This window comes from Myotis yumanensis, unplaced genomic scaffold (assembly GCF_028538775.1).
Source record: "Myotis yumanensis isolate MYYU_CA2020_CCGP unplaced genomic scaffold, mMyoYum1.0.hap1 SCAF_17, whole genome shotgun sequence".
NCBI classification, from domain to species: Eukaryota; Metazoa; Chordata; class Mammalia; order Chiroptera; family Vespertilionidae; genus Myotis; species Myotis yumanensis.
Genome location: NW_027223768.1, coordinates 256,292 through 275,000, shown reverse-complemented (window position 1 = coordinate 275,000; position 18,709 = coordinate 256,292). Strand labels below are relative to the sequence as shown.

General features: G+C 48.8%; 2 protein-coding genes and 2 non-coding genes across 4 annotated transcripts; 2 read left to right on the top strand and 2 right to left on the bottom strand.

The window, feature by feature from the left end:
- Positions 1–948: 948 nt before the first annotated feature.
- On the bottom strand, positions 949–1,021 carry TRNAA-AGC (transfer RNA alanine (anticodon AGC)). Its single transcript has one exon. It is a non-coding gene; the product is annotated as a tRNA-Ala (tRNA).
- Positions 1,022–2,957: 1,936 nt separating this feature from the next.
- On the top strand, positions 2,958–6,381 carry ABT1 (activator of basal transcription 1). The gene is made up of 3 exons (XM_070396542.1): positions 2,958–3,231; positions 4,413–4,615; positions 4,771–6,381. The coding sequence occupies exons 1-3, from the start codon at positions 2,991–2,993 to the stop codon at positions 5,149–5,151; spliced, it is 825 nt and encodes a 274-aa protein (XP_070252643.1). The 5' UTR covers positions 2,958–2,990; the 3' UTR covers positions 5,152–6,381.
- A 1,551-nt stretch (positions 6,382–7,932) lies between these two features.
- On the bottom strand, positions 7,933–18,375 carry ZNF322 (zinc finger protein 322). Its single transcript, XM_070396364.1, has 3 exons — positions 18,283–18,375; positions 12,798–12,872; positions 7,933–12,215 (listed from the first exon to the last, which is right to left on the bottom strand). Exon 3 carries the CDS (start codon positions 12,041–12,043, stop codon positions 10,811–10,813), a length of 1,233 nt encoding a protein of 410 aa, XP_070252465.1. The 5' UTR covers positions 12,044–12,215; positions 12,798–12,872; positions 18,283–18,375; the 3' UTR covers positions 7,933–10,810.
- On the top strand, positions 14,597–14,702 carry LOC138996545 (U6 spliceosomal RNA). The gene has a single exon (XR_011468823.1). It is a non-coding gene; the product is annotated as a U6 spliceosomal RNA (small nuclear RNA).
- Positions 18,376–18,709: the final 334 nt, after the last annotated feature.

Sequence of the window (18,709 nt, the reverse complement as noted above, 5' to 3'; positions counted from 1 at the left end):
GCATCCATCTGACTATCTTTATTGTGCGGCGAATCTATGTTTTTATGTCTTTATTCTCCGTCACCGTGAGATCAGATACGCGCGATCAGCTCTCAGCCCGGTCATTCGCACACTGCCGGTGCCACAGGGAAGTCCGGAGCCCCGGCCGGGCGCCCAGAGCCGCGAATCCGCTCCCCGAGGGACCCGGAGCGGGAGGGGCGGGATGGAGGGGAGGACCGCCTGGCTGACCCGCCGACCTCGGGGACCGGTGGAGCACGCGCGCCCCCTGGTGGCCAAAGAGTCAGGAGCCTGCGGAAGGATGTTCTCGGGGGGCGCCCCGCGCTACGCCCTCCAATTGGGCGGCGGCGGTTCCCAGCCTCCGCCGGGCACGGCTGGTGGACGCCAGCATCACCCGGAGGCTCGGGCCACTGCAGGGAGGCCCCTCGCGCTGGTCGTTTTCAAAGCTCCCAGGTGATCTGAACGTGCTGCGAGGTTTGAGAACCTCTGCGACAAGAGAAACAAATGTTTTAGAAGAAAAAAAGAGAGAGAGAAATCAGTACGATTGTCTGCCCGCTTTGCGAAATACAAGGTAGAGATCTTTCTTAACAATAGAAAGCATTTCGTAATGTGGTGTCAATCTCATTTCTACCCCGTCTCAACAATGTGACCCCGATGCCTGAGGAGGAGTCCTCTTTGTGGGTGAGAAAGGGTTGCCTGCGGGCTGTGTGCCCGGCAGTGTCTTGTGTCTTTATTCTCAAGCTTCAGCACTTTTCATTCAAACCTGCAAACCTGAGAGGAATCCCAAAAACTTGGCCCTCGCCTGTGCCATCATGCAGAGGAGGCGACCAGCAGTATCGTAGCTCTGGTCGCGGCGACCATCGGGTCTTGAAAATGGGCGCTGAGAGGTCCGGAACCCTGACGGGGGATCTGTTAGTGAGAGGGTTTCAGCAGTTATTTTGTTTAAAAAGTTGGAGAATGCGGGCATCGATCCCGCTACCTCTCGCATGCTAAGCGAGCGCTCTACCATTTGAGCTAATTCCCCGCCCTGCGGATCCCCGTCCCTTCCCTGACCCACTATAATATTTGGAAAGAATTTAGATTTTTATTTTTTTTTCTGACACAAGCTGTAGTTGACCCGTCAGCCCATGGGACTGGGTGGACTGCGGTCGAAGGTGCCCGGACAGCCCCAGGACAGAATGCGGGCGCGGAGCGGGGTCCGGTCTGGGGACACTCGCGCAGCGCAGCGGGCTCAGCGCGGAGGCGGCGGACACTGGACACCAGTTTATTCCACACGAATCCACCCGCGGACGCAGGGAACCGAAGGAGGCGCCGGGGCCCCCGGGGGGGAAATCAGTGTCTCGGGCCATGGGGAGGCCCTCACCCAGCATCTGCACCTTCAAACTGCTTCGCCTCAAGCTGCAGCTCAGAAACTTCCTCCTTGAGGCTTCGTGTTACTTTTAATCGAATTAAATTGGGGCAAGAGGATCAAAATTAAAACGGAGAACGTGGAGCATCTTATTTAAGGAAGTGCCTCTGTCTCTAAGTTCTGCCGGACCTGCAGGTGACCTTCCCAGAGCCCGACAGTGTCCTAATGCTTGTTCTTCCTTCTGCCTTTTCTTTTTTTAAAATTGCAATCAGGGCTGACAAAGTGGATGACTTCCTGTGGTAAGGAGCCCACCGCTCCCACCCCATCTTAGACGAGAGTTCAGAACCTCGTGTTCTCCGTGCGCGTGGAAGCCCACCGTTCACCGCAGAGAGGCTACTGTCAGCCTCGCCTCGATTCTCGCCGCCTCCTGCTGTCGCCATCCCCCTCCCCGGACAGCACGTGCCCAGCCGCAGAGCAGCGTGGCCTCCTCATGTGCTTCTGCCTGTGGTTTCCCACGGTTCTGCCAGGCGTGCCGGTGCAGAACGGGAATGAAAGAAAGCAGCCCGCACCAGACCATCGCTCAGATCCACGGAGCTTTTTTAAAAAAAAAGGGAAATTATTTTTATTGTATCAATTTCTTTTAAAAATATACTTTTATTAATTTCAGAGAGGAAGGGAGAGGGAGAGATAGAAACATCAGTGATGAGAGGGGATCACTGATCGCCTGCCTCCCGCACGCCCCTCCTGGGGATGGAGCCCGCACCCCAGCAGGTGCCCTTGCCCGGAATGGAACCCGGGACCCTTCCGTCCACAGGCCGACGCTCTATCCACTGAGCAACACCAGCTAGAGCTCCACGGAGCTTTATCAAGGCTGGCAGGGAACTGGGAGTGATGGGGTTGCCGCGGTCCCCAGGATGAGGTCTTCACTCCCTATTCCCGGAGCACATACTGAGCACTGACATTTTACAAAGGCGACATAGCAAACCTCCTTTGGGAAATTCAACCTTCAAATACGAGTAACCACATCAGTGCTGAGAGGCAGTGCCGACGGGGAGCCCATTAGTTCACCTCCAGGGAGGGTGAGTGACGGGCAATACCGGTCACGGGAAGGACACAGGGAAACGGGAAACTGGTCGAGGGCGCCCTCGTGTGGCCATTGGCGCGCCCTGCGCACGGCCCCTTTAACAGCCAATATGGCGGGTAAGAAAGCCGGAAGGCTGCCGGAGAATGACAGTGCACTGTAGAAAACCGAATAAGGTGGTGCCTCCGATCCATGCAGCCGCGCTTCATACCGCCACCACATAAGACACTCAGCCACTCCCCAAATCCGGAAGAAGCCAGCTGCATCCCGCCGTTTCACGTCTCACAAGGCGTTCAGCAGGGTGTATTACAATTCCGGATCAGCCTTTTCCGGTGGACATCTCTAGCCCGGAAGTCGGGCTACGTCCTCTTTCCTGAATCTCTGAACACCTCTCTTCGTTTGAATTTCCCGCTGAGCTGGGACCCACTTCCGCCCTCTGCACTAAGCCTAGACTTTCCATTGGTCAAAACCCTCATAGGCCCCACCCCCTTGCCGCAGGCGTCGCACGCAGTGCGTCCCTCGGCGCGGCGCTTTACGGCTGTCGTGCTTCGCGTCTCGGCAAGCATGGCGGCGGGGGAGTCGGAGAAGGAAGAAGCTGAGCTGGAGCCTTTAGAAGAGAAAGACCTGAAATTAGAGGCGGAGGAGGAGCAGGAGGAATCCGAAGAGGCGGCTGGCAGCGCCAAGAAGCGGGTGGTGCCTGGCATTGTGTACCTGGGCCACATCCCGCCCCGCTTTCGGCCTCTGCATGTGCGGAACCTTCTCAGCGCCTACGGCGAGGTGGGGCGCGTCTTCTTCCAACCCGAGGGTAAGTGCGCGGGTCCGAGGAGCGGGGGTGGGGGGGTGGGGGGTGGAGGGGTGAGTCCGTGGTGTGTGCGGGTCTGGTAGGGGCCGGGGTGGGGCGCAGCCCCGTAGCCTGTCCTCGGAGAGCTGATTTGGGTTTTAACCTCGCCTCCGCCCACCCCTATTTTGGCCCGAATTTGCCAGGTTGTTAATGCGTACAGCCTGAATGAGATCGCAGTGCTTTTTCTCAAAACAGAAGACACCCATTTGTCATTTCGGGCGAGGTGAGGAGACAGTCTGGTCAGCCGCCCCCACCTGCCCGGCAGGCACTAACCGGAAGTGGAGTCGGGGCCTGTGCAGGTTTTCGGGCAGACCTGATTCAGGAGTGTTAGCAGCTAAGTTAAAGGCCTTGCACAGTGGGAAGCAACAAGCATTTATTTGCGATCAATAAGAAGAGCGATTCAGAAAGCACTGATTCAGGAGAAGCCCCAGTAGTTCCAGCTGGTTGGCTCAGTGGATAGAGCGTCGGCCTGCGGACTGAAGGGTCCCGGCTTGCTTCGATTCCTGCAAGGGTGCGTGCCCGGCTTGTGGGCGTGCAGGCCAATCAATGATTCTCATTGATGTTTCTCTTTCCCTCTCTCAAATAAGTAAAAGTATATTTTAAAAAAAGAAGCCCAGATAGTCTAGCTCTGATTTTGAGACAGACACACAAAGGGTATTTATGAGAAAAGGGGACAATTGCATCAGGGGAAGGAAGGCATTGCTGTAGGTGCAGATAACATCGGGATGCTGATTCTAAACAGTGTTTTTAATTTCCAGCCTGGTACTTACCAGTCCATTAGTCATTATGTCTGCTTTCTTGTTATCTTTGCAGAGTTCTTTGGGGCACAAAGTTGTCTTAGGCCCAATCCAAAGGTTATTTTGCCTTGTTCAAACATCCAGAGGTTTGAGCCTAAACATATAAAGCAGTTCTTTGGGATGGCAGCTCTGGTTCCAGTTTTAAGTGGCTCCATTTGTATTTTGACAGGAGTTAACAATGAGGAAGGAATGAGTTAGGCATAGGGAGAGAGGGTGGACTTTGCAGTTCTCACTCCCTTCCCTACAAAGACCTTGAAGTAGGATCCCGGTCTGCGGGCAGGTTTTGAGAACCCAGTGAGCGGCTGCTGCGCCTGTGTCCATGACCACTGCTCTCTCCTTGGCACACAGGTGGGTTCGTGCGGCGGAAGAAGAAGGCAGCAGCCTCGGCCACGGGAGGGAAAAAGCGGTCCAAGTACAGCAAGGACTACACAGAGGGCTGGGTGGAGTTCCGGGACAAGCGCATAGCCAAGCGTGTGGCCGCCAGTCTGCACAACACACCCATGGGTGCCCGCAGGCGCAGCCCCTTCCGTTATGACCTCTGGAACCTCAAGGTGAGGGGAGAGGCTTGTCTGCTGCTTCTCCCACCCTCCCTCCCCAACCCCAGCCGGCGGCACCTCTGTGACCTCTTGTTGGCCCTGCCCCCTCCTGTTTATCTCCATCCCTGGCCTGTCCTACCCAGACCTTTTTTTTGTTTTCCCGTCTACAGTACCTGCACCGTTTCACCTGGTCCCACCTCAGTGAGCATCTTGCCTTTGAGCGCCAGGTGCGCAGGCAGCGCCTGAGAGCCGAGGTTGCCCAGGCTAAGCGTGAGACTGACTTCTATCTTCGAAGTGTGGAGCGGGGGAAGCGCTTCCTTGCTGCTGATGGGGACGCTACCCGGCCGAATGGCTCCTGGACCTTTGCCCAGCGACCTACTGAGCAGGAGCTGAGGGCCCGGAAGGCAGCTCGTCCAGGGGGTCGTGAACGGGCTCGTCTGGCAAATGCTCAGGACCAGGCTCGCTCCAACCGAGGGCTCCTCGCCAGGATCTTTGGAGCCCCACCGCCCTCAGAGAGCATGGGGGACCCCGTGGTGGTCAAGGACTCTTGAGGGGCAGGGAGTCCCCTCCATCTCCCAGCCCAGCGTTCTGTCTAGCTCTAGCTGATGATGACTACTCAGGCAGACAGACTGTTTCTCAGACCAGGAGTTTCTGGTGAGTGTCCAGATGTAGTTTGGGCCTCTCCTCCCCTCTCCAACTATTGCACATGCCTGGCTGAAGCACCTAATTCCTGCTGGTAGCATGATTATGACAACTGCAGGTGCCTGTTTTGTCTCATCTGACAACCAGTTGTCTAATTTAGGATTTACCAAGTCACTATATGAGGCTGTGAATGACAGCACGTACTAACGCGTACTCCTTGGCATTAGGAATCGCATAGGAAAGGGCAGATATTTAAGAAATAAATGTACAGAGGCATCATGGTGGATGTGTGGTGTGTAAGGGGCTGTGGGAAGGTGTGATTCCTGATCACAGCCTTCAGAGATGGGGTCGTTTTTTCACCAACTTTTCCAGATCATTCCTAAAGAATGAACAGAAGTCTGGAAGAGCCTGGTGAACTATAATCACAAACAGCTCCCAGGATGGAGTGTTGGGTGGAAAGCAGTGCACAGGTGAGCGAAGCCTAGGAGGTAGTGGCACAGTGACCCGCTCGGGTGCACCTCGTGTTGGGGCTCAGGGGAGCGTCGCAGACAACATGCAGAGCAGCCCCAGAGGCACTCCCTGGAAACCATAGGACTGAAAACGTGTCACCGGAACAGAAGTCTCCACACGGCCTTGTAGAGATCAGACTGGTCAGAATCCAGTATCCAAGCTGGGCAAACAGAGTAGTAGATCAAAGTTTAGCTAAATTTAACACTATAATAAAAACCCTTACAGTCCGATAATACAAAAGTTTCTTTAGGGGCATCCAGGGAGATCTTACTACACATCTCAAAATTAATTGTGAAACATTTAAAATAGTCAATTAAAATCGAGAATGAATGAAGATACTTCCTATTACCACTACTATTCATACACTGTCCAAGAAATCCTGGTGATACAGGACAAATTAGAAAAAAGGATAAAATTGCCCTGGCTGGTGTGGTTCAGTTGGTTGGAGCACTGTCCTGTGCACTGAAAGGTTGTCGGTTCCATTCCCAGTCAAGGCACATACCCAGGTTGCATGCTTGATCCCTGGTAGGAGTTGTGCAGGAGGCAGCCAATCCATGTTTCTGCTCTCATTGTTTCTCCCTCTGCCTTCCTCTCTAATCAATAAAAATATATTTTTAAAAAAGATAAAATTGACATTGTAAGTATCATAATTTCAACATAAGTCTCCAGAAAATTGGTTTTGCTGGTTTGAGCATAATGCTGTACATAAATGTAAATCACACTCTGCCTGGTAACACTAGATAAGGATGCCACAGACATAAAAGACCGTGCACTGAAGTAGGAACACACGTGTGCAATGGGTATAAAAGCTGTTCTATCAGGACTAAGCACTCAACTACATGGATGGGTAAGTATTCACTGTAATTGTATTGACAGGTCAACCCACATTTCTATCAAAAGGGCATGGGTAGGATTATCAAGAACAAAAGGGGGGGATGGGTAGGTAAGTTGATGATAAATGGAGGTAGGCTAAACTGTATGATTGGTATAACTCAGATGCACAAAATGTTGACTAAGGGGGGTCTCAGAACTCTTACCCGTCATGTTCACCCACAAACCTCAACCCTATACATTTACCTCTCATGGCAAGGACCCTATAAACCAGAATGAGGAAAGCATTTCCTGGTAAGTTAGAGCCATGTCTGGATTAGCCTGTCCACTTAACATCTCCAGAAGGAAGTGTTTCTTGGCAGGACCTATTGTCCTTCACTAATTACATTGAAAGGGATATTTAACGCTTTCCCCACTCACCTAGACCTCTCACCATAGGTGTGTTCATGTTCTCATGATGCACTACTACTGGCACTTCTGCTCTGCCCAGGAAGTGGAGCAGGGAAAAGTAGTTGAACAGAACTGAGCTGCTCTAGACGACATTCTCCCAGGTGTCTTTCTCTGGGAACCTGATGTGTAACAAGGTCATTTGGGTAACAAGGGCACTGGACTCCACATGAGTCATTAATGGTGCATTGGTAGTTACTGAATTTTAGCCAATATGGTCAGATAAAGCTATTACTCCTCCCTGTGCTATTTATGTAATGCAGTCGGAAGGCTCTGAAAGGACCCACTGTCCAAAGAGCACAGAACACACTCCTTCCAGGTTTCATTCACTCTCAGCCTTAGCACCAGAATTCTAGATGGTCCATTAAATACCACCACCACCAGGACTCAGGGCCAGCCACATGAATATCCACCTTATTCTTTTTTCAGCTTTATTGAAGTACTAGAGGCCTGGTGCATGAAATTTGTGCGGGGGGGGGGGGGGGGGGATCGTCTCTCAGTCCGGCCTGCAACCTCTCCAATCCGGGACCCCTCATGGGATGTCCGACTGCCAGAGTAAACTGGCAGCCGGACATCCCCCTTGCAATCTGGGACCACTGGCTCCTAACTGCTCACCTGCCTGCTGGCCTGATCTCCCTAACTGCTCTCCCCTGCTGGCCTGATCGCCCCTAACAGCCTCTGCCTCGGCCCCGCCACCATGGCTTTGTCCAGAAGGACATCTGGAAGGTCGTCGGAAGATGTCTGGTCTAATTAGCATATTACCCTTTTATTAGTATAGGTAATTGACAGATAAAATTGTAAGATATTTAAAGTGTACATCATGATGAATTGATATATATTGTGAAAGGATTCCTGAGTATTTGCTTTATTCTAATACAAGTGTAGGGAGGGAAGTTTGTTCTTAGTATAGTAGAGACAAAATGCAGTTTTTCAAAACAAATGTTTATTTAAGAATTAAGGGAAAACAAAAACATTAAAGCATGGGAATACATTGAATACAAGTGTCTTGTTTGGTCTGAAATCTTGGAAGTTACTCTAACTACTTACCTGAGGTAGATGTAGGTTGGCACTGTTTCAAGAGACCCTCCATCCATCCCAGAAGTTACCTCCCAGTTTTGGTTACAGGCTCCCAAGTGGTCCTCCCCAACCTCAGGTTATGCTATAGGAACAGTAACAATACATTTCCCCTATGGTTAAAAGACCTCGGACTTGTTTCGTACCCACAAAGTTCTGTGTTTGAGGTGGTCCATCTTTAATTTACTTGAAGACTAGAGACAGTCATCACGAGATTAGCTGAAAAAAGGGTCAAGTCATCCTGCCAATGATACCAACTCCGTCCCCTTCTGCAAGTTCTAGTGACTAACAAGTAGCCACAGAACTAATTTCATCACCACCATGCCACACACCATACTATTTTAGTGTTACAATAATCAAACATAGACTAGTGATAGGCATGATTTTCAAAAGAAAAACAAATACATGGTGTGTGTTTTACCACACTGGGCAACTTTTCATGGTATAAGAACTATTTATGAAAACAAACATATCAGCTTGAATCACCTCCCAGGATCTGTTTACTAAAAGAAAAAACACCTTAGAATCAGATTCCTTTCTATCACTATGAGCTATACCCACTGACCCTAGGATTATCAAGATGAGCAGCCAGTCATCAGGATCATAGCTTAAAGCCACACACAAAGTAGCCGCTGGCCACCTCCATGAGTCTGAGGCCAACGCTCCTGAGTTCAAGGATTCGCTATGATCGACCAGATCAACCAGACAGACTAGCAACAAAATATTTATTCACCAGTCTAGTCCCAAACACTGCAGAAATCTTAAGTATTTTTATTAAATGTCTTTTAATCTGAGGGGAAAATACCCTCAGAAGTGTCCATGTATAGATTCCTGGATTAATTACAGTACATCTAGAGAATATTAAATATAATAATTATTCTGTTAAACTGGAAATAAGTGCTTATTCTCAAACCTCTGATGAATTTGGCAACTACTTTTTCTCTCTAGCATTTAGCATCCTACATTCCAAGCCAAATAAATATCTTATATTGTGATTACAATCCTTTCCCTGGGAATAAAAAGTATTCTCTTTTTTCTTCATTCTGGCAGAATGAAGCAAATGAAAGGCATATCATTATGCGACTGAATTTGCTATAAACAGCAGGATAATGGAGTGAAAAGAACAATGCTTTGGAGTTAGAATAGTTAAACCAAGAAGCATGGCTCCTCCATTAACTGCGTCATCGTGTGTTACTTGCCTGCACAAGCCTAACCTTTCTTCCAGTTTTTCCATCAGCCATTCTGCACGGAGCTGATGAGGATATATTATCATTCAAAGAGATGATACGTGAAGTCAAAAAAAATGTGTATACTAGCAACATCATAACTGTCACCCTGGAATCTGCACTTCTGAGTTGAAAAGAGATGAATCTCTGAAGTGGAAATTTCAAATACCAGTGATACTCTGACATTTTAGAGAAAGGAAATTTCAAGGGTGTGCCTCAACTCACACCAAGTAAAACATTGGGTGTTTTGCTTCTATATGAGATTGGCCCTCCAAAGGAGAAACATTTGGGGGTTCTAATCCAAGAAAACTCCTCCCCACTGCTTAGTTCTTTTCACTACCAGCAAGTTTCCCAAAACACCAGTCACCAATCTGGCCAAGAATTTTTTTTTTTTAAAGAGAGATCAAGAGGGAAAGTATTCTTTCCCCAACAGTGACACATGCCCACCATCGGTCACAAGGGCACAGTCCTTTCTTTACTGGATTTCCAAAATTTAAAAAAAGTGAAATTAAAGCAATCGTCAACTAAGTGGTTCAGATAAAAGCATCTTCACCTGAGTTTCCCATCAGCCTGCTCTGAACAGCCCAAGCTCCTCCCACGACAAGCTTCTGGGTACCTAACAACTGTTTACGTACTGACTCATTAAAGCCGCCTCCATCCCAGGGGTCAGCTAACTGTGAGCAGTTATTCTCATATCTATTATATGTACAAGGTCCACAACTAGATCCCTCACTGGAGCAAAATTCTCTGCAGAGTAGGTTCTTTGGAGCCCAAAAGTAGAGGTTTCTAGCAGGACTTTTTTCAGACTCGAGATATTTACGGGGTTTTCACTCGTGTGAGTTCCCTGGTATACCAAAGGAGCTGGTCATGGACAGCTTTTCTCAGACATCACAAGGGCTCTTCTCAGATGGCTTTTTGTGTTGTTCAAACCCGAGAAGGTTCTCCATCTAATACTTTCGCCACATTCCAGACAAATACCTACATTTTCACCAATATGGCTTCTTTGATGGGTAAGAAAGTCATAGTTCTGTTGGAAGCTTTTTCCACACTTGGTAGGGTTTCTCCCCAGTGTGGGTTTTCTGACGTCCAGTGAGCTGTACACAGTGTGTGAAGCACTGTTCACACCAAGGGCATTTCTCTTGTTGCGAATTCCCTCAGAAAGAGAGGAGTGAGCATTGCTAGGAAGCTCTCTCACTCTCTGCATCTCCAAGGTTCCCCACCGGTACGAGTCCTCTTGTGGGGATCAGCTATGAGCTCAGACTAAAGATTTTCCAAACCTGAAGCCTTTGAAGGTTTCTTGTTGGAGTGACTGATAGGTGTTCTGTTAGGGTGGCTCTCTGGGCAAACCATTTCCCAACTTCTTAAAATTGCAGATTCTCTGGTCCCCACTGAAGTCTGAGCTCTCCCAAAGGGCTAAGATTTGCCTACAGTTTTTCATCTTAATGAGTTCTCTGACTCGTAAGTGCATTTTTTTGTGGTGTTATAACTTCTTGTCTGGCCAAGACGTCTGTGAGGTTTCCGATGGGTGGGGAGGGCTGAGCTCAAGCCCCTTCTCACCCGCATGACAGATAGATGGTTTCTCACTGAGGTGGACTGTCTGATGTTGGAGGAGGGCTGAGCCCTGGCGGAAGCCTTTGTCACACACACTGTACTGATAACGCAGCTCCTCTGTTTGAGTTCTCATTTTCGGTTGGGCAACAAAGCCCATGCCTAGGAGAAAGCCGCTCTCACATGCAGACCACTGGTGTGGCTTCTCTTCCATGTGAATTCTCTGATGCACAATAAGGTCTGAGCCACAGCTGAAACTTTTCTCATATTCAAGGCATTTAAAAGTGTGTGTGTGAGTTGCCTGGTGCCTGATTAGGTTGGCACTCCGAGTAAAACTTCTCATACATTCCAAGCATTTATAGGGCTTCTCCCCGGTGTGGACTCTCTGGTGAACAATAAGGTCTGATTTCTGGCCAAAGCATTTCTCACAGGCACCACACTTATAGGGCTTCTCCCCAGTATGAACTCTTTTATGAACAATGAAGGCTGAACGGTGTCGATAACTTTTCTCACACTTACTACATTTGTAGGGCCTTTCTCCAGTGTGCGTTCTCTGGTGGCTAATGAGATCCGATTTCCCACTAAAAGCTTTTTCACACTCCAGACACTTAAATGGTTTCTCACCGGTGTGAGTTCTTCGGTGCCGAATGAGGTTTGTACTTCGACTGAAGCATTTATCACACTCACTGCACAGATATGGTTTCTCACCTGTGTGGCTTCGCTGGTGGACAAGCAGATCAGAGCTCTGTCCAAAATTCTTGCCACAAATGTCACAGGTATAGAATTTTTTACCTGCATGTGTTCTCTGGTGTCCTGACAGGGCTAAGTGGTGCCAGAAGCTCTTCTCACATTTGCTACATTTATAAGGTTTCTCATAATTGTGGATCCTCTGGTGTGAAATGAGATCTGAGCGCTGGATAAATGTTTTCTCACACATATCACATCGATAAGGTTTCTCCCCAGTGTGGGTTCTCTCACACATAATAAGAGCTAAGTTCTCACAGAAGTTTTGCTCGCGTTCAAGGCACTGGTATAACTGGTCATCTATTTGAGTAATCTCATGCACATGAATGAAAATCTTTTGACCCTTCTGAGGGCGCACATGATGTAATTTCCTTTTCTGAGTTCTCTGATCAGCTCCCTTTTCTGAGGTGCACATGTCCATGGCTCCCTCCTAGGGAGTTGTCCACTGGCCGTCCTGACCCATCATCTCCATTGTCATTTTTCTGACAAGAACTTGAATGACACACTTGTTTTAGGCCTTTGAGTCATGAGCTGTTTGTCTCTACAAGTTTCCAGCATCATATACACTAATTTCTTACTCGGTATTTCCAACACTGTGAGACAAAGAGAAGTATTATTTATATTCCTATAACTAAGAAAAGGATGCTCAAAATTAACATCACTGTTGCAAAGACAGAAAGTCTGCATCAGGGTACATAATGCTATTGGTTTTTCAGGGGCTGAAATCAATTAGCCTCTCTCTTTGCCAATATCAACCAATCAGCAATATATACGGAAAGGACTAGGGACTATTACTTATTTCATGATCTGGGTGATCTCCAACCCAGGCTCTTCCTCCCCCATCGCTCTGGCTGAGCAGTGCCTGCCCTGGCGTTCTCTGTCCCCTTTGCTGCTGTTTTTCTCCATGGCCCTTACCACCCAATCCAGTGCACACGTATTCACTGATCTGCTGTCTATGGTTAGAATATGACATGACGTCTGTTTGATCGCTGCTCTTCCCTTGGTATACAGAGCAGTTCAGGCATATCGTTGGTGCTTCATACGCAGCTTGTTACAGTTCTACTAGTGTCCTTATCTGGTAAAGGACAAAGGCTGATGCCATGGGAGCGGGTCTGAGGAAATGCCTGTTAGAAGAAAAAAGGGACATTTCAAAAGACTGAGGAAATGGAGCTCACCTAGAATGTAAATGGAGGAAACGCAGCATTCACTTTCTGGTCCTGAGAATGTGGTTTCTCAAGGAAGATTGCATTCTGCAAAACACAAGGACAAGAAAAGGGTAAACATCATAAATGAGAGGACTTAGCACTAGATCATTTCACTCAACCTGAAAACGGAAACTTCCATTAACAAGAGAAAATGGGGGGGGGGGGGGGAGGGAGAATGGTTTTCTTATACAATCCCTGTTATCCCATTTGACCCTGAAGAAAAAGGGCAATAAGACATCTATAACCATCCTTGGGAGTATGGCAGCATTGCAGGCAAGGCCCGCAACACTAACCTCTTTGAAACACTAAGGCACCGCCTTCCCTAGGAGTGCAAGCTGCCCGGGTCTGAAGTACATCAGGGAACACAGGTCCCCGGGACGACACCCCCACCTTCCCTGCAGCCTGCCATCACCACCATTCTGGTCCTCCACAACTTACAACAGACTTGCTGATTTATACTTCAGCCACAAACAACTTGGGACACAGTCACCGGGGGGCATGAGTAGTTAGACAGCCAGACCTGTCCACTGGTTTCTCCCTCACAGCTTTAACCTGCCTGCTCCAGGTCACAAGACTTTCAGCTGTTCCCTCAGCAATTTTCTGCTATTGAGGACCTGACAGACAGCACAGGGAACATACACTTAGCCCATGGCCACCAGTAATAACAGGACAGCGTTCATGTTCTGGTTCCAGGAAAGACAGAGGATTGACAGCTGGTTCTCCCATGAAACACAACTCTGATCTCCGCACCAGATCACGGGACACAGCCCGACCTGCAGCGAGTTCACTATTTTTTGTCCCCTTCTGTATCCGCTGGCCTGAACTCATGCAGGCTGAATCGCAGAAGTCAGAGAAACTGTAAAATGTAATTCAGCTGGGATTTTTTTGAAAACCTATGGGCTCCCATGCCGATGATTTAAAACTGACTTCACCAGTGGATAGAAAACGGAGTGCGGAAGCCTGTGGCAGAATAAACCTAAAGGCCACTGTCAAAAAGAGAAAACCCACTCTAAGTACAAAAGAAAATCTTTTTAAGATTTCTGATAACAGCAGAATACGAGGAAGAGAAGAGACCTAGTGTGCACACAGGAGAGGTGGCCCTGGAACAACTCTTAGGAAAGAGCAGGAAGGACCTCACAGCCAAGGAGAAAATGAACAAAGGAAACTATAAGGCCCTTCAACATGGAGAAAAAGTTTAAAATGCACAATCTGTCTCCCTGGTAGATTCTAAAACTGCCATCCAGTTTTAAAACAAAAACAAAACTTTACCACAATGGCAAAGTGGTAATGTGCTGCTAAATTAGCAACCTTGTAAAATATGTTATGTTCTAATAAAATAAAAATAATTCAACTAAAAACTGGGAGAAGAGGAAGAAAACAGTGAAATAACCTCACTGATTACTGCATTAATTAACGGCAGGCAGAAATTAAGAATACTATTAAGAACTGGGAAACCAGATAATTAAAGGTTAAATAAGAAAATGGGAATAAAGGCATTTAAAAAGGTCTAAGTACAAACGTAGCCATTATAACAAAAATCAAACTTTCTAAAAATATTTTTAATGAAAGAGCAATGAAAACACATCACATAGGGAAAAAACAGGACAAATATTACATAACACTGATAACCAAACCTGATGAAGAGAGAGTAAAACAATTCTACAGCCCAGTATCAGTATCAGTGTGAAAATTACTAGCAAAACTCAACACATTCTTACACAAAATGCAGCATACTCTTTTATACTGCTACTGTTTTAAATTACGATTTAGTGCTGGCTTTGGCAGCACAGATACTAAAATTAGAACGATACAGAGAAGATTAGCATGGCCCTGTGCAAGGATGACATGCAAATTCGTGAAGCGTTCTATATGGGAAAAAAAATTACCATTTATCCTGGAAATCATCCACATCTATTGGTAAAGAGTTTCTTTATTCTCGTTCACAGCTGCAATAACACCCCATTATATGTGGCTATACCAAGTTTATTCAACCACTGTCATACTGTGGGCCCTTCAGATGTTTTAAATATTTTCAAATTATAAGCATTATGATGAATACCCTTATGGATGTGTATTTTCATATTGTTGGAGGTGTATCTTCAGAGTCAATTTCTAGAAAAGGGGCTGCTGAATCAGATGTTAATGCATATCTATGTGAGCAGAGAAACAAGTAGACAGAATCATAAAGCAAACACAGTAAAATGTTAACATTTAGGGACTACAGGAAAAGGGAGTATGGGCATTCTTTGTACTATTTTACAACATTTTTGTAAGCCTCAAATTATTTCCAAATTAAAAGTTTTTAATTTTATTTAAAAAATTTTAAAGAACATGGTAGCTGAGCGTTGGCACACTGTGCTAGTTAAAATTAAATGTTCAAGCTCCGAAATCAGATTTTGGTTCAAGTTCCCACTACGCTCCTCTGTAGCTGTGAGAACTGGGGTACTGACGTGAGGTCTCTGGCTTCAGTTTCCCCTTTATAAAGCGGGGAAGCTCCAATTACATGCCTCCAGGAGCCGCTGTGAGAACTGACAGTGTCAGTCTGGGTCTCCACAGGTGCTCCATAAATGACAGGTCCTGTTGTTTTCTTGATTCCTTCTTCACATGCACAAAAAGCCTACCATTCATAGAGCCCATCCTCTGTGCCTGCCTCTTGTGTAAAGCCCTGTTCAAAATCCATTTAAAATAATTAACTAAATAATAAATAAGAAAATAACTCAGCAAGTTAATGATTAATAAAATGATTGTGCAAACACAGTTATGGAGAAATGTCACGAGGAAAAGGAAGAATCCAGAATCACAACTAAATGGAGATATGCAGGATCTAGACAAAGAGCTAATATGAGATGGGTTTATGGGAGTCCTGCCTTTTAAAATGTGTATTACTGTTACGCTCAAATAGAGAAGAGAGTAGAAATAACGGATGCTGCCCTGGCCAGTTGGGCTCCGTGGAACAAGCTTCAGCTCGAGGACTGAAGGGTCCTGGGTTTGATTCCCGCCCTGGGCCCAGTCAGTGTATGTGCCGGAGGCAGCCAAAATGTTTCTCTCTCTGTCTCTCCCGTCCCTTCCACTCTCTCTGAAAATCAGTGAAAAAAATATCCTGAGGTGAGAATTAACAAAAAAAGAAATAAAGGATTCCGAGCTTGGTCATAGCCTGTAAATGAATCAGAGTATTTCCTAAAGTTACCAGCCCAGGCTATTATATTTGCCCTAAGTAGCCAACAACTGTGGGGCACTAAGAAGAAAAAAAAATTGTTAAATAAGGAAATAATTTTGTCAAAACTCTAAGTAGACAATAACACTTTCCTACTTCAAAATACTGTAATTGTCTCTTATCACACGGAAAAACACAAACTTTCCACAGCTATGCAATGTGGCTCCTCCACCGTCTCCAGCCTCCCTTCTTCCTTCTGCCGGGACGCTCTTCCCCAGGCAGCTGCTCCTTTATTTGATTCCAGTGTCTGGTTGAGAATCACTTCCTCAGAAAGAAGCACACTCTGACACTTTATCTCACATAACCATCCCCGATCCTGCTCTCTTTCCCTCCGAGCACTGATCCCAACTCTGTGGTGTGTGTTTTATGTTCATTTGTTTCTCTCTCCCACTAGAACAGAACTCCCGCTAGGGTTAGGACTTGGTCTTTTGTTCACTGCAGTAACCTAGCATCTAGAATACATTAGTTGAATGAATAAAAATATGAATGAATGATTGAATGGATGAATGAATACCAGAACAAAAAGAGCCATCATCATCCTGGGAGCCGCAGCAGCAATGCAACCGGCCAGGAGCTCTGGCAAACCCACAAGTATCCTTCACGCCGTAGCTTCAGGGAGCCCTCCTCTAGGAAGAGACCGGCTCTCTCCTCCACCAGGAGGGTCAGACGCACGGAAAGAACAGCAATAAAAGCACAAGCACAGCAGCTGAGCAGAGAACTTCAAAGCTCAAGGTGATCCTTACAGTTAAAGGTTATATGGGACAAGCAGACAAGGTCTGTAAAGCATTATCTAAGAGTTAGGTAATGCTTGCCCTATCCGGCCCTAGGTTAGGGATTATCATACCTATTTTTCATTGATTACACAGACTGCCTCATTTAATCTTCCCAAGAACCAATGTTTGCACCTTACAGATAGAACGCCTGATGCTTAGGGCAGTTAAAGAATTACCCAAAATGTCACAGCTGGTCAGTAGTAGAGCCAGGATTTAAATTGCCATCTCTGACTGCTGACCTGCCTGCGCACTGGACACAGTGCCCTTGGAGGCTGCAAATCCATCAAGAGGCAGTTCCTACAAGCCCAGCGCGAACGTGCATGTTGGAGTGGAGTGTGCAATCCACGTAAACTGCAGGTGGGACCTGATCCTATCACTCTGCTTCCCCACAAGCTAAGGCTCATTCCCCTTCACCCTGATCTTCTCCCGTCCCACCTGCCCTCCCAGCCCCTTCCCTCCTCCTCCTCCACAGTCCACCAATTTATACAGAAACGTACAGCGTGGTAAGCCGCTTGCTCCAACAACAAAGACTCAAGACTGTCTTCCTCCATAACTACTCGCCACACACACCTCTTCCCGCTCCTGGAGGAGACACACACACACAACAACGCGCAATTTCCCCGGAGCGGGACATGCACATATTAGTCCCTTGTCCTCCCCGGTCTGGTCAGCTTCTTTCACCCCGATCTGGCCGCTCCTCACCTCCGCTTCACTGTTTCTCCTGCAAGAAGGACCTGCCACTGGCAGCCAGGGTTCCCTCCCCAACAGCTCAAGACAAAAGCTAGGAATCCCTCTGGATAACAACAAACTTCATAACAAAGCCCCGAGTCCTTCTGCTAATTGTGTTTATTCCGTCAACCTCTAAGGTCAAGATCCCGTTCTCCTACCACTGCTAAGGGCATATGTATAACGAAGTGACAGAATGCAAGTTTCCCAAAACGGCCGCGGCGCGACGCAAACCACCAGACTCCCGCAGCCAGACCCGAATCTCTGCACGGGGGCCGGGGCGGAGGGGGGCGGAGAGGGTGCCGGCGCGGAGGGGGGCCGGGGCGGAGGGGGGCGGAGGGAGCGGGGGTCCACTGAACGCCCGCGGTTTTCCCTACACGAAAGGCCCAGGTCGCGCAGAAACGCGCCCGGCAGCGTTCGCGGCCACGATCCGCAGGAACCACCGCGCTGAGCGGCTCTTCTTTCAACTTTTCATTGATCGCCTTTCCCCGGGTCCAGGGTCCCCGAGCCGCGGGGGCACACGGACCAAGGCCGCTCCCAGGCCGAGGCCGCCGCCACCGGGTTCCGGTCCGCTACGATCCGCCCCGACCCCGCAGGCCCGGCCCCCCGAGGCCCGAGGCCCGTTCGCCCCGCGGCCCCCGCACCGCCCCTCCGCACTTCCGGTGACTCGGGGACACTAGGTCCGGCTCCCCGGCGGCCGCGGACCGAAGGGCCCACCCTCGTGCGAGGAGGGGAAGCAAACCTGGGGCCGACGAGAGCCGGGAGCGGCGCCCTCTGCGCGCAGGGCCGGGGAGCAGAGGCCTCCACACCGACCGGGCCGGAACGCGAGCCCCCTCAGCCGGGCCGGAGGCGGCGGCGCAGCCCCGCCCCCAGAGTCACGTGGTCACGCCCCCGGCGACAGCGCGCCCCGCCCGCCTCTGCGCCAATAGGGCCGAGCCTCCGGAAGGGGCGGGGCGAGGGCGAGGGCGCGGGCGCCCGCCCAGGGCCGAGGGCCCGGATGTAGGAGCCGCTCGCCGGGAGCGGTGCAGTTCCTGTTGCCGTTCCCGACGTCGGTTCCCTTTCTGCACGGCCCGCCCCGGGGTTGGGCGCGGGAGTGGAGGCGCCGGGATGGAGTCTGCCAGCCCCCAGAGAAACACCCCGAGGCGCGGGGAGAGATGGGAGACCCCAGA

Excerpts from the sequence above, each read along its gene's own strand:
- ABT1 (XM_070396542.1), top strand. The coding sequence starts at position 2,991 with ATGGCGGCGGGGGAGTCGGAGAAGGAAGAAGCTGAGCTGGAGCCTTTA. Across the intron at positions 3,232-4,412 it reads CGTCTTCTTCCAACCCGAGG|GTGGGTTCGTGCGGCGGAAG; the intron begins GTAAGTGCGCGG and ends CTTGGCACACAG. Across the intron at positions 4,616-4,770 it reads ATGACCTCTGGAACCTCAAG|TACCTGCACCGTTTCACCTG; the intron begins GTGAGGGGAGAG and ends TCCCGTCTACAG.
- ZNF322 (XM_070396364.1), bottom strand. The coding sequence starts at position 12,043 with ATGGACATGTGCACCTCAGAAAAGGGAGCTGATCAGAGAACTCAGAAA.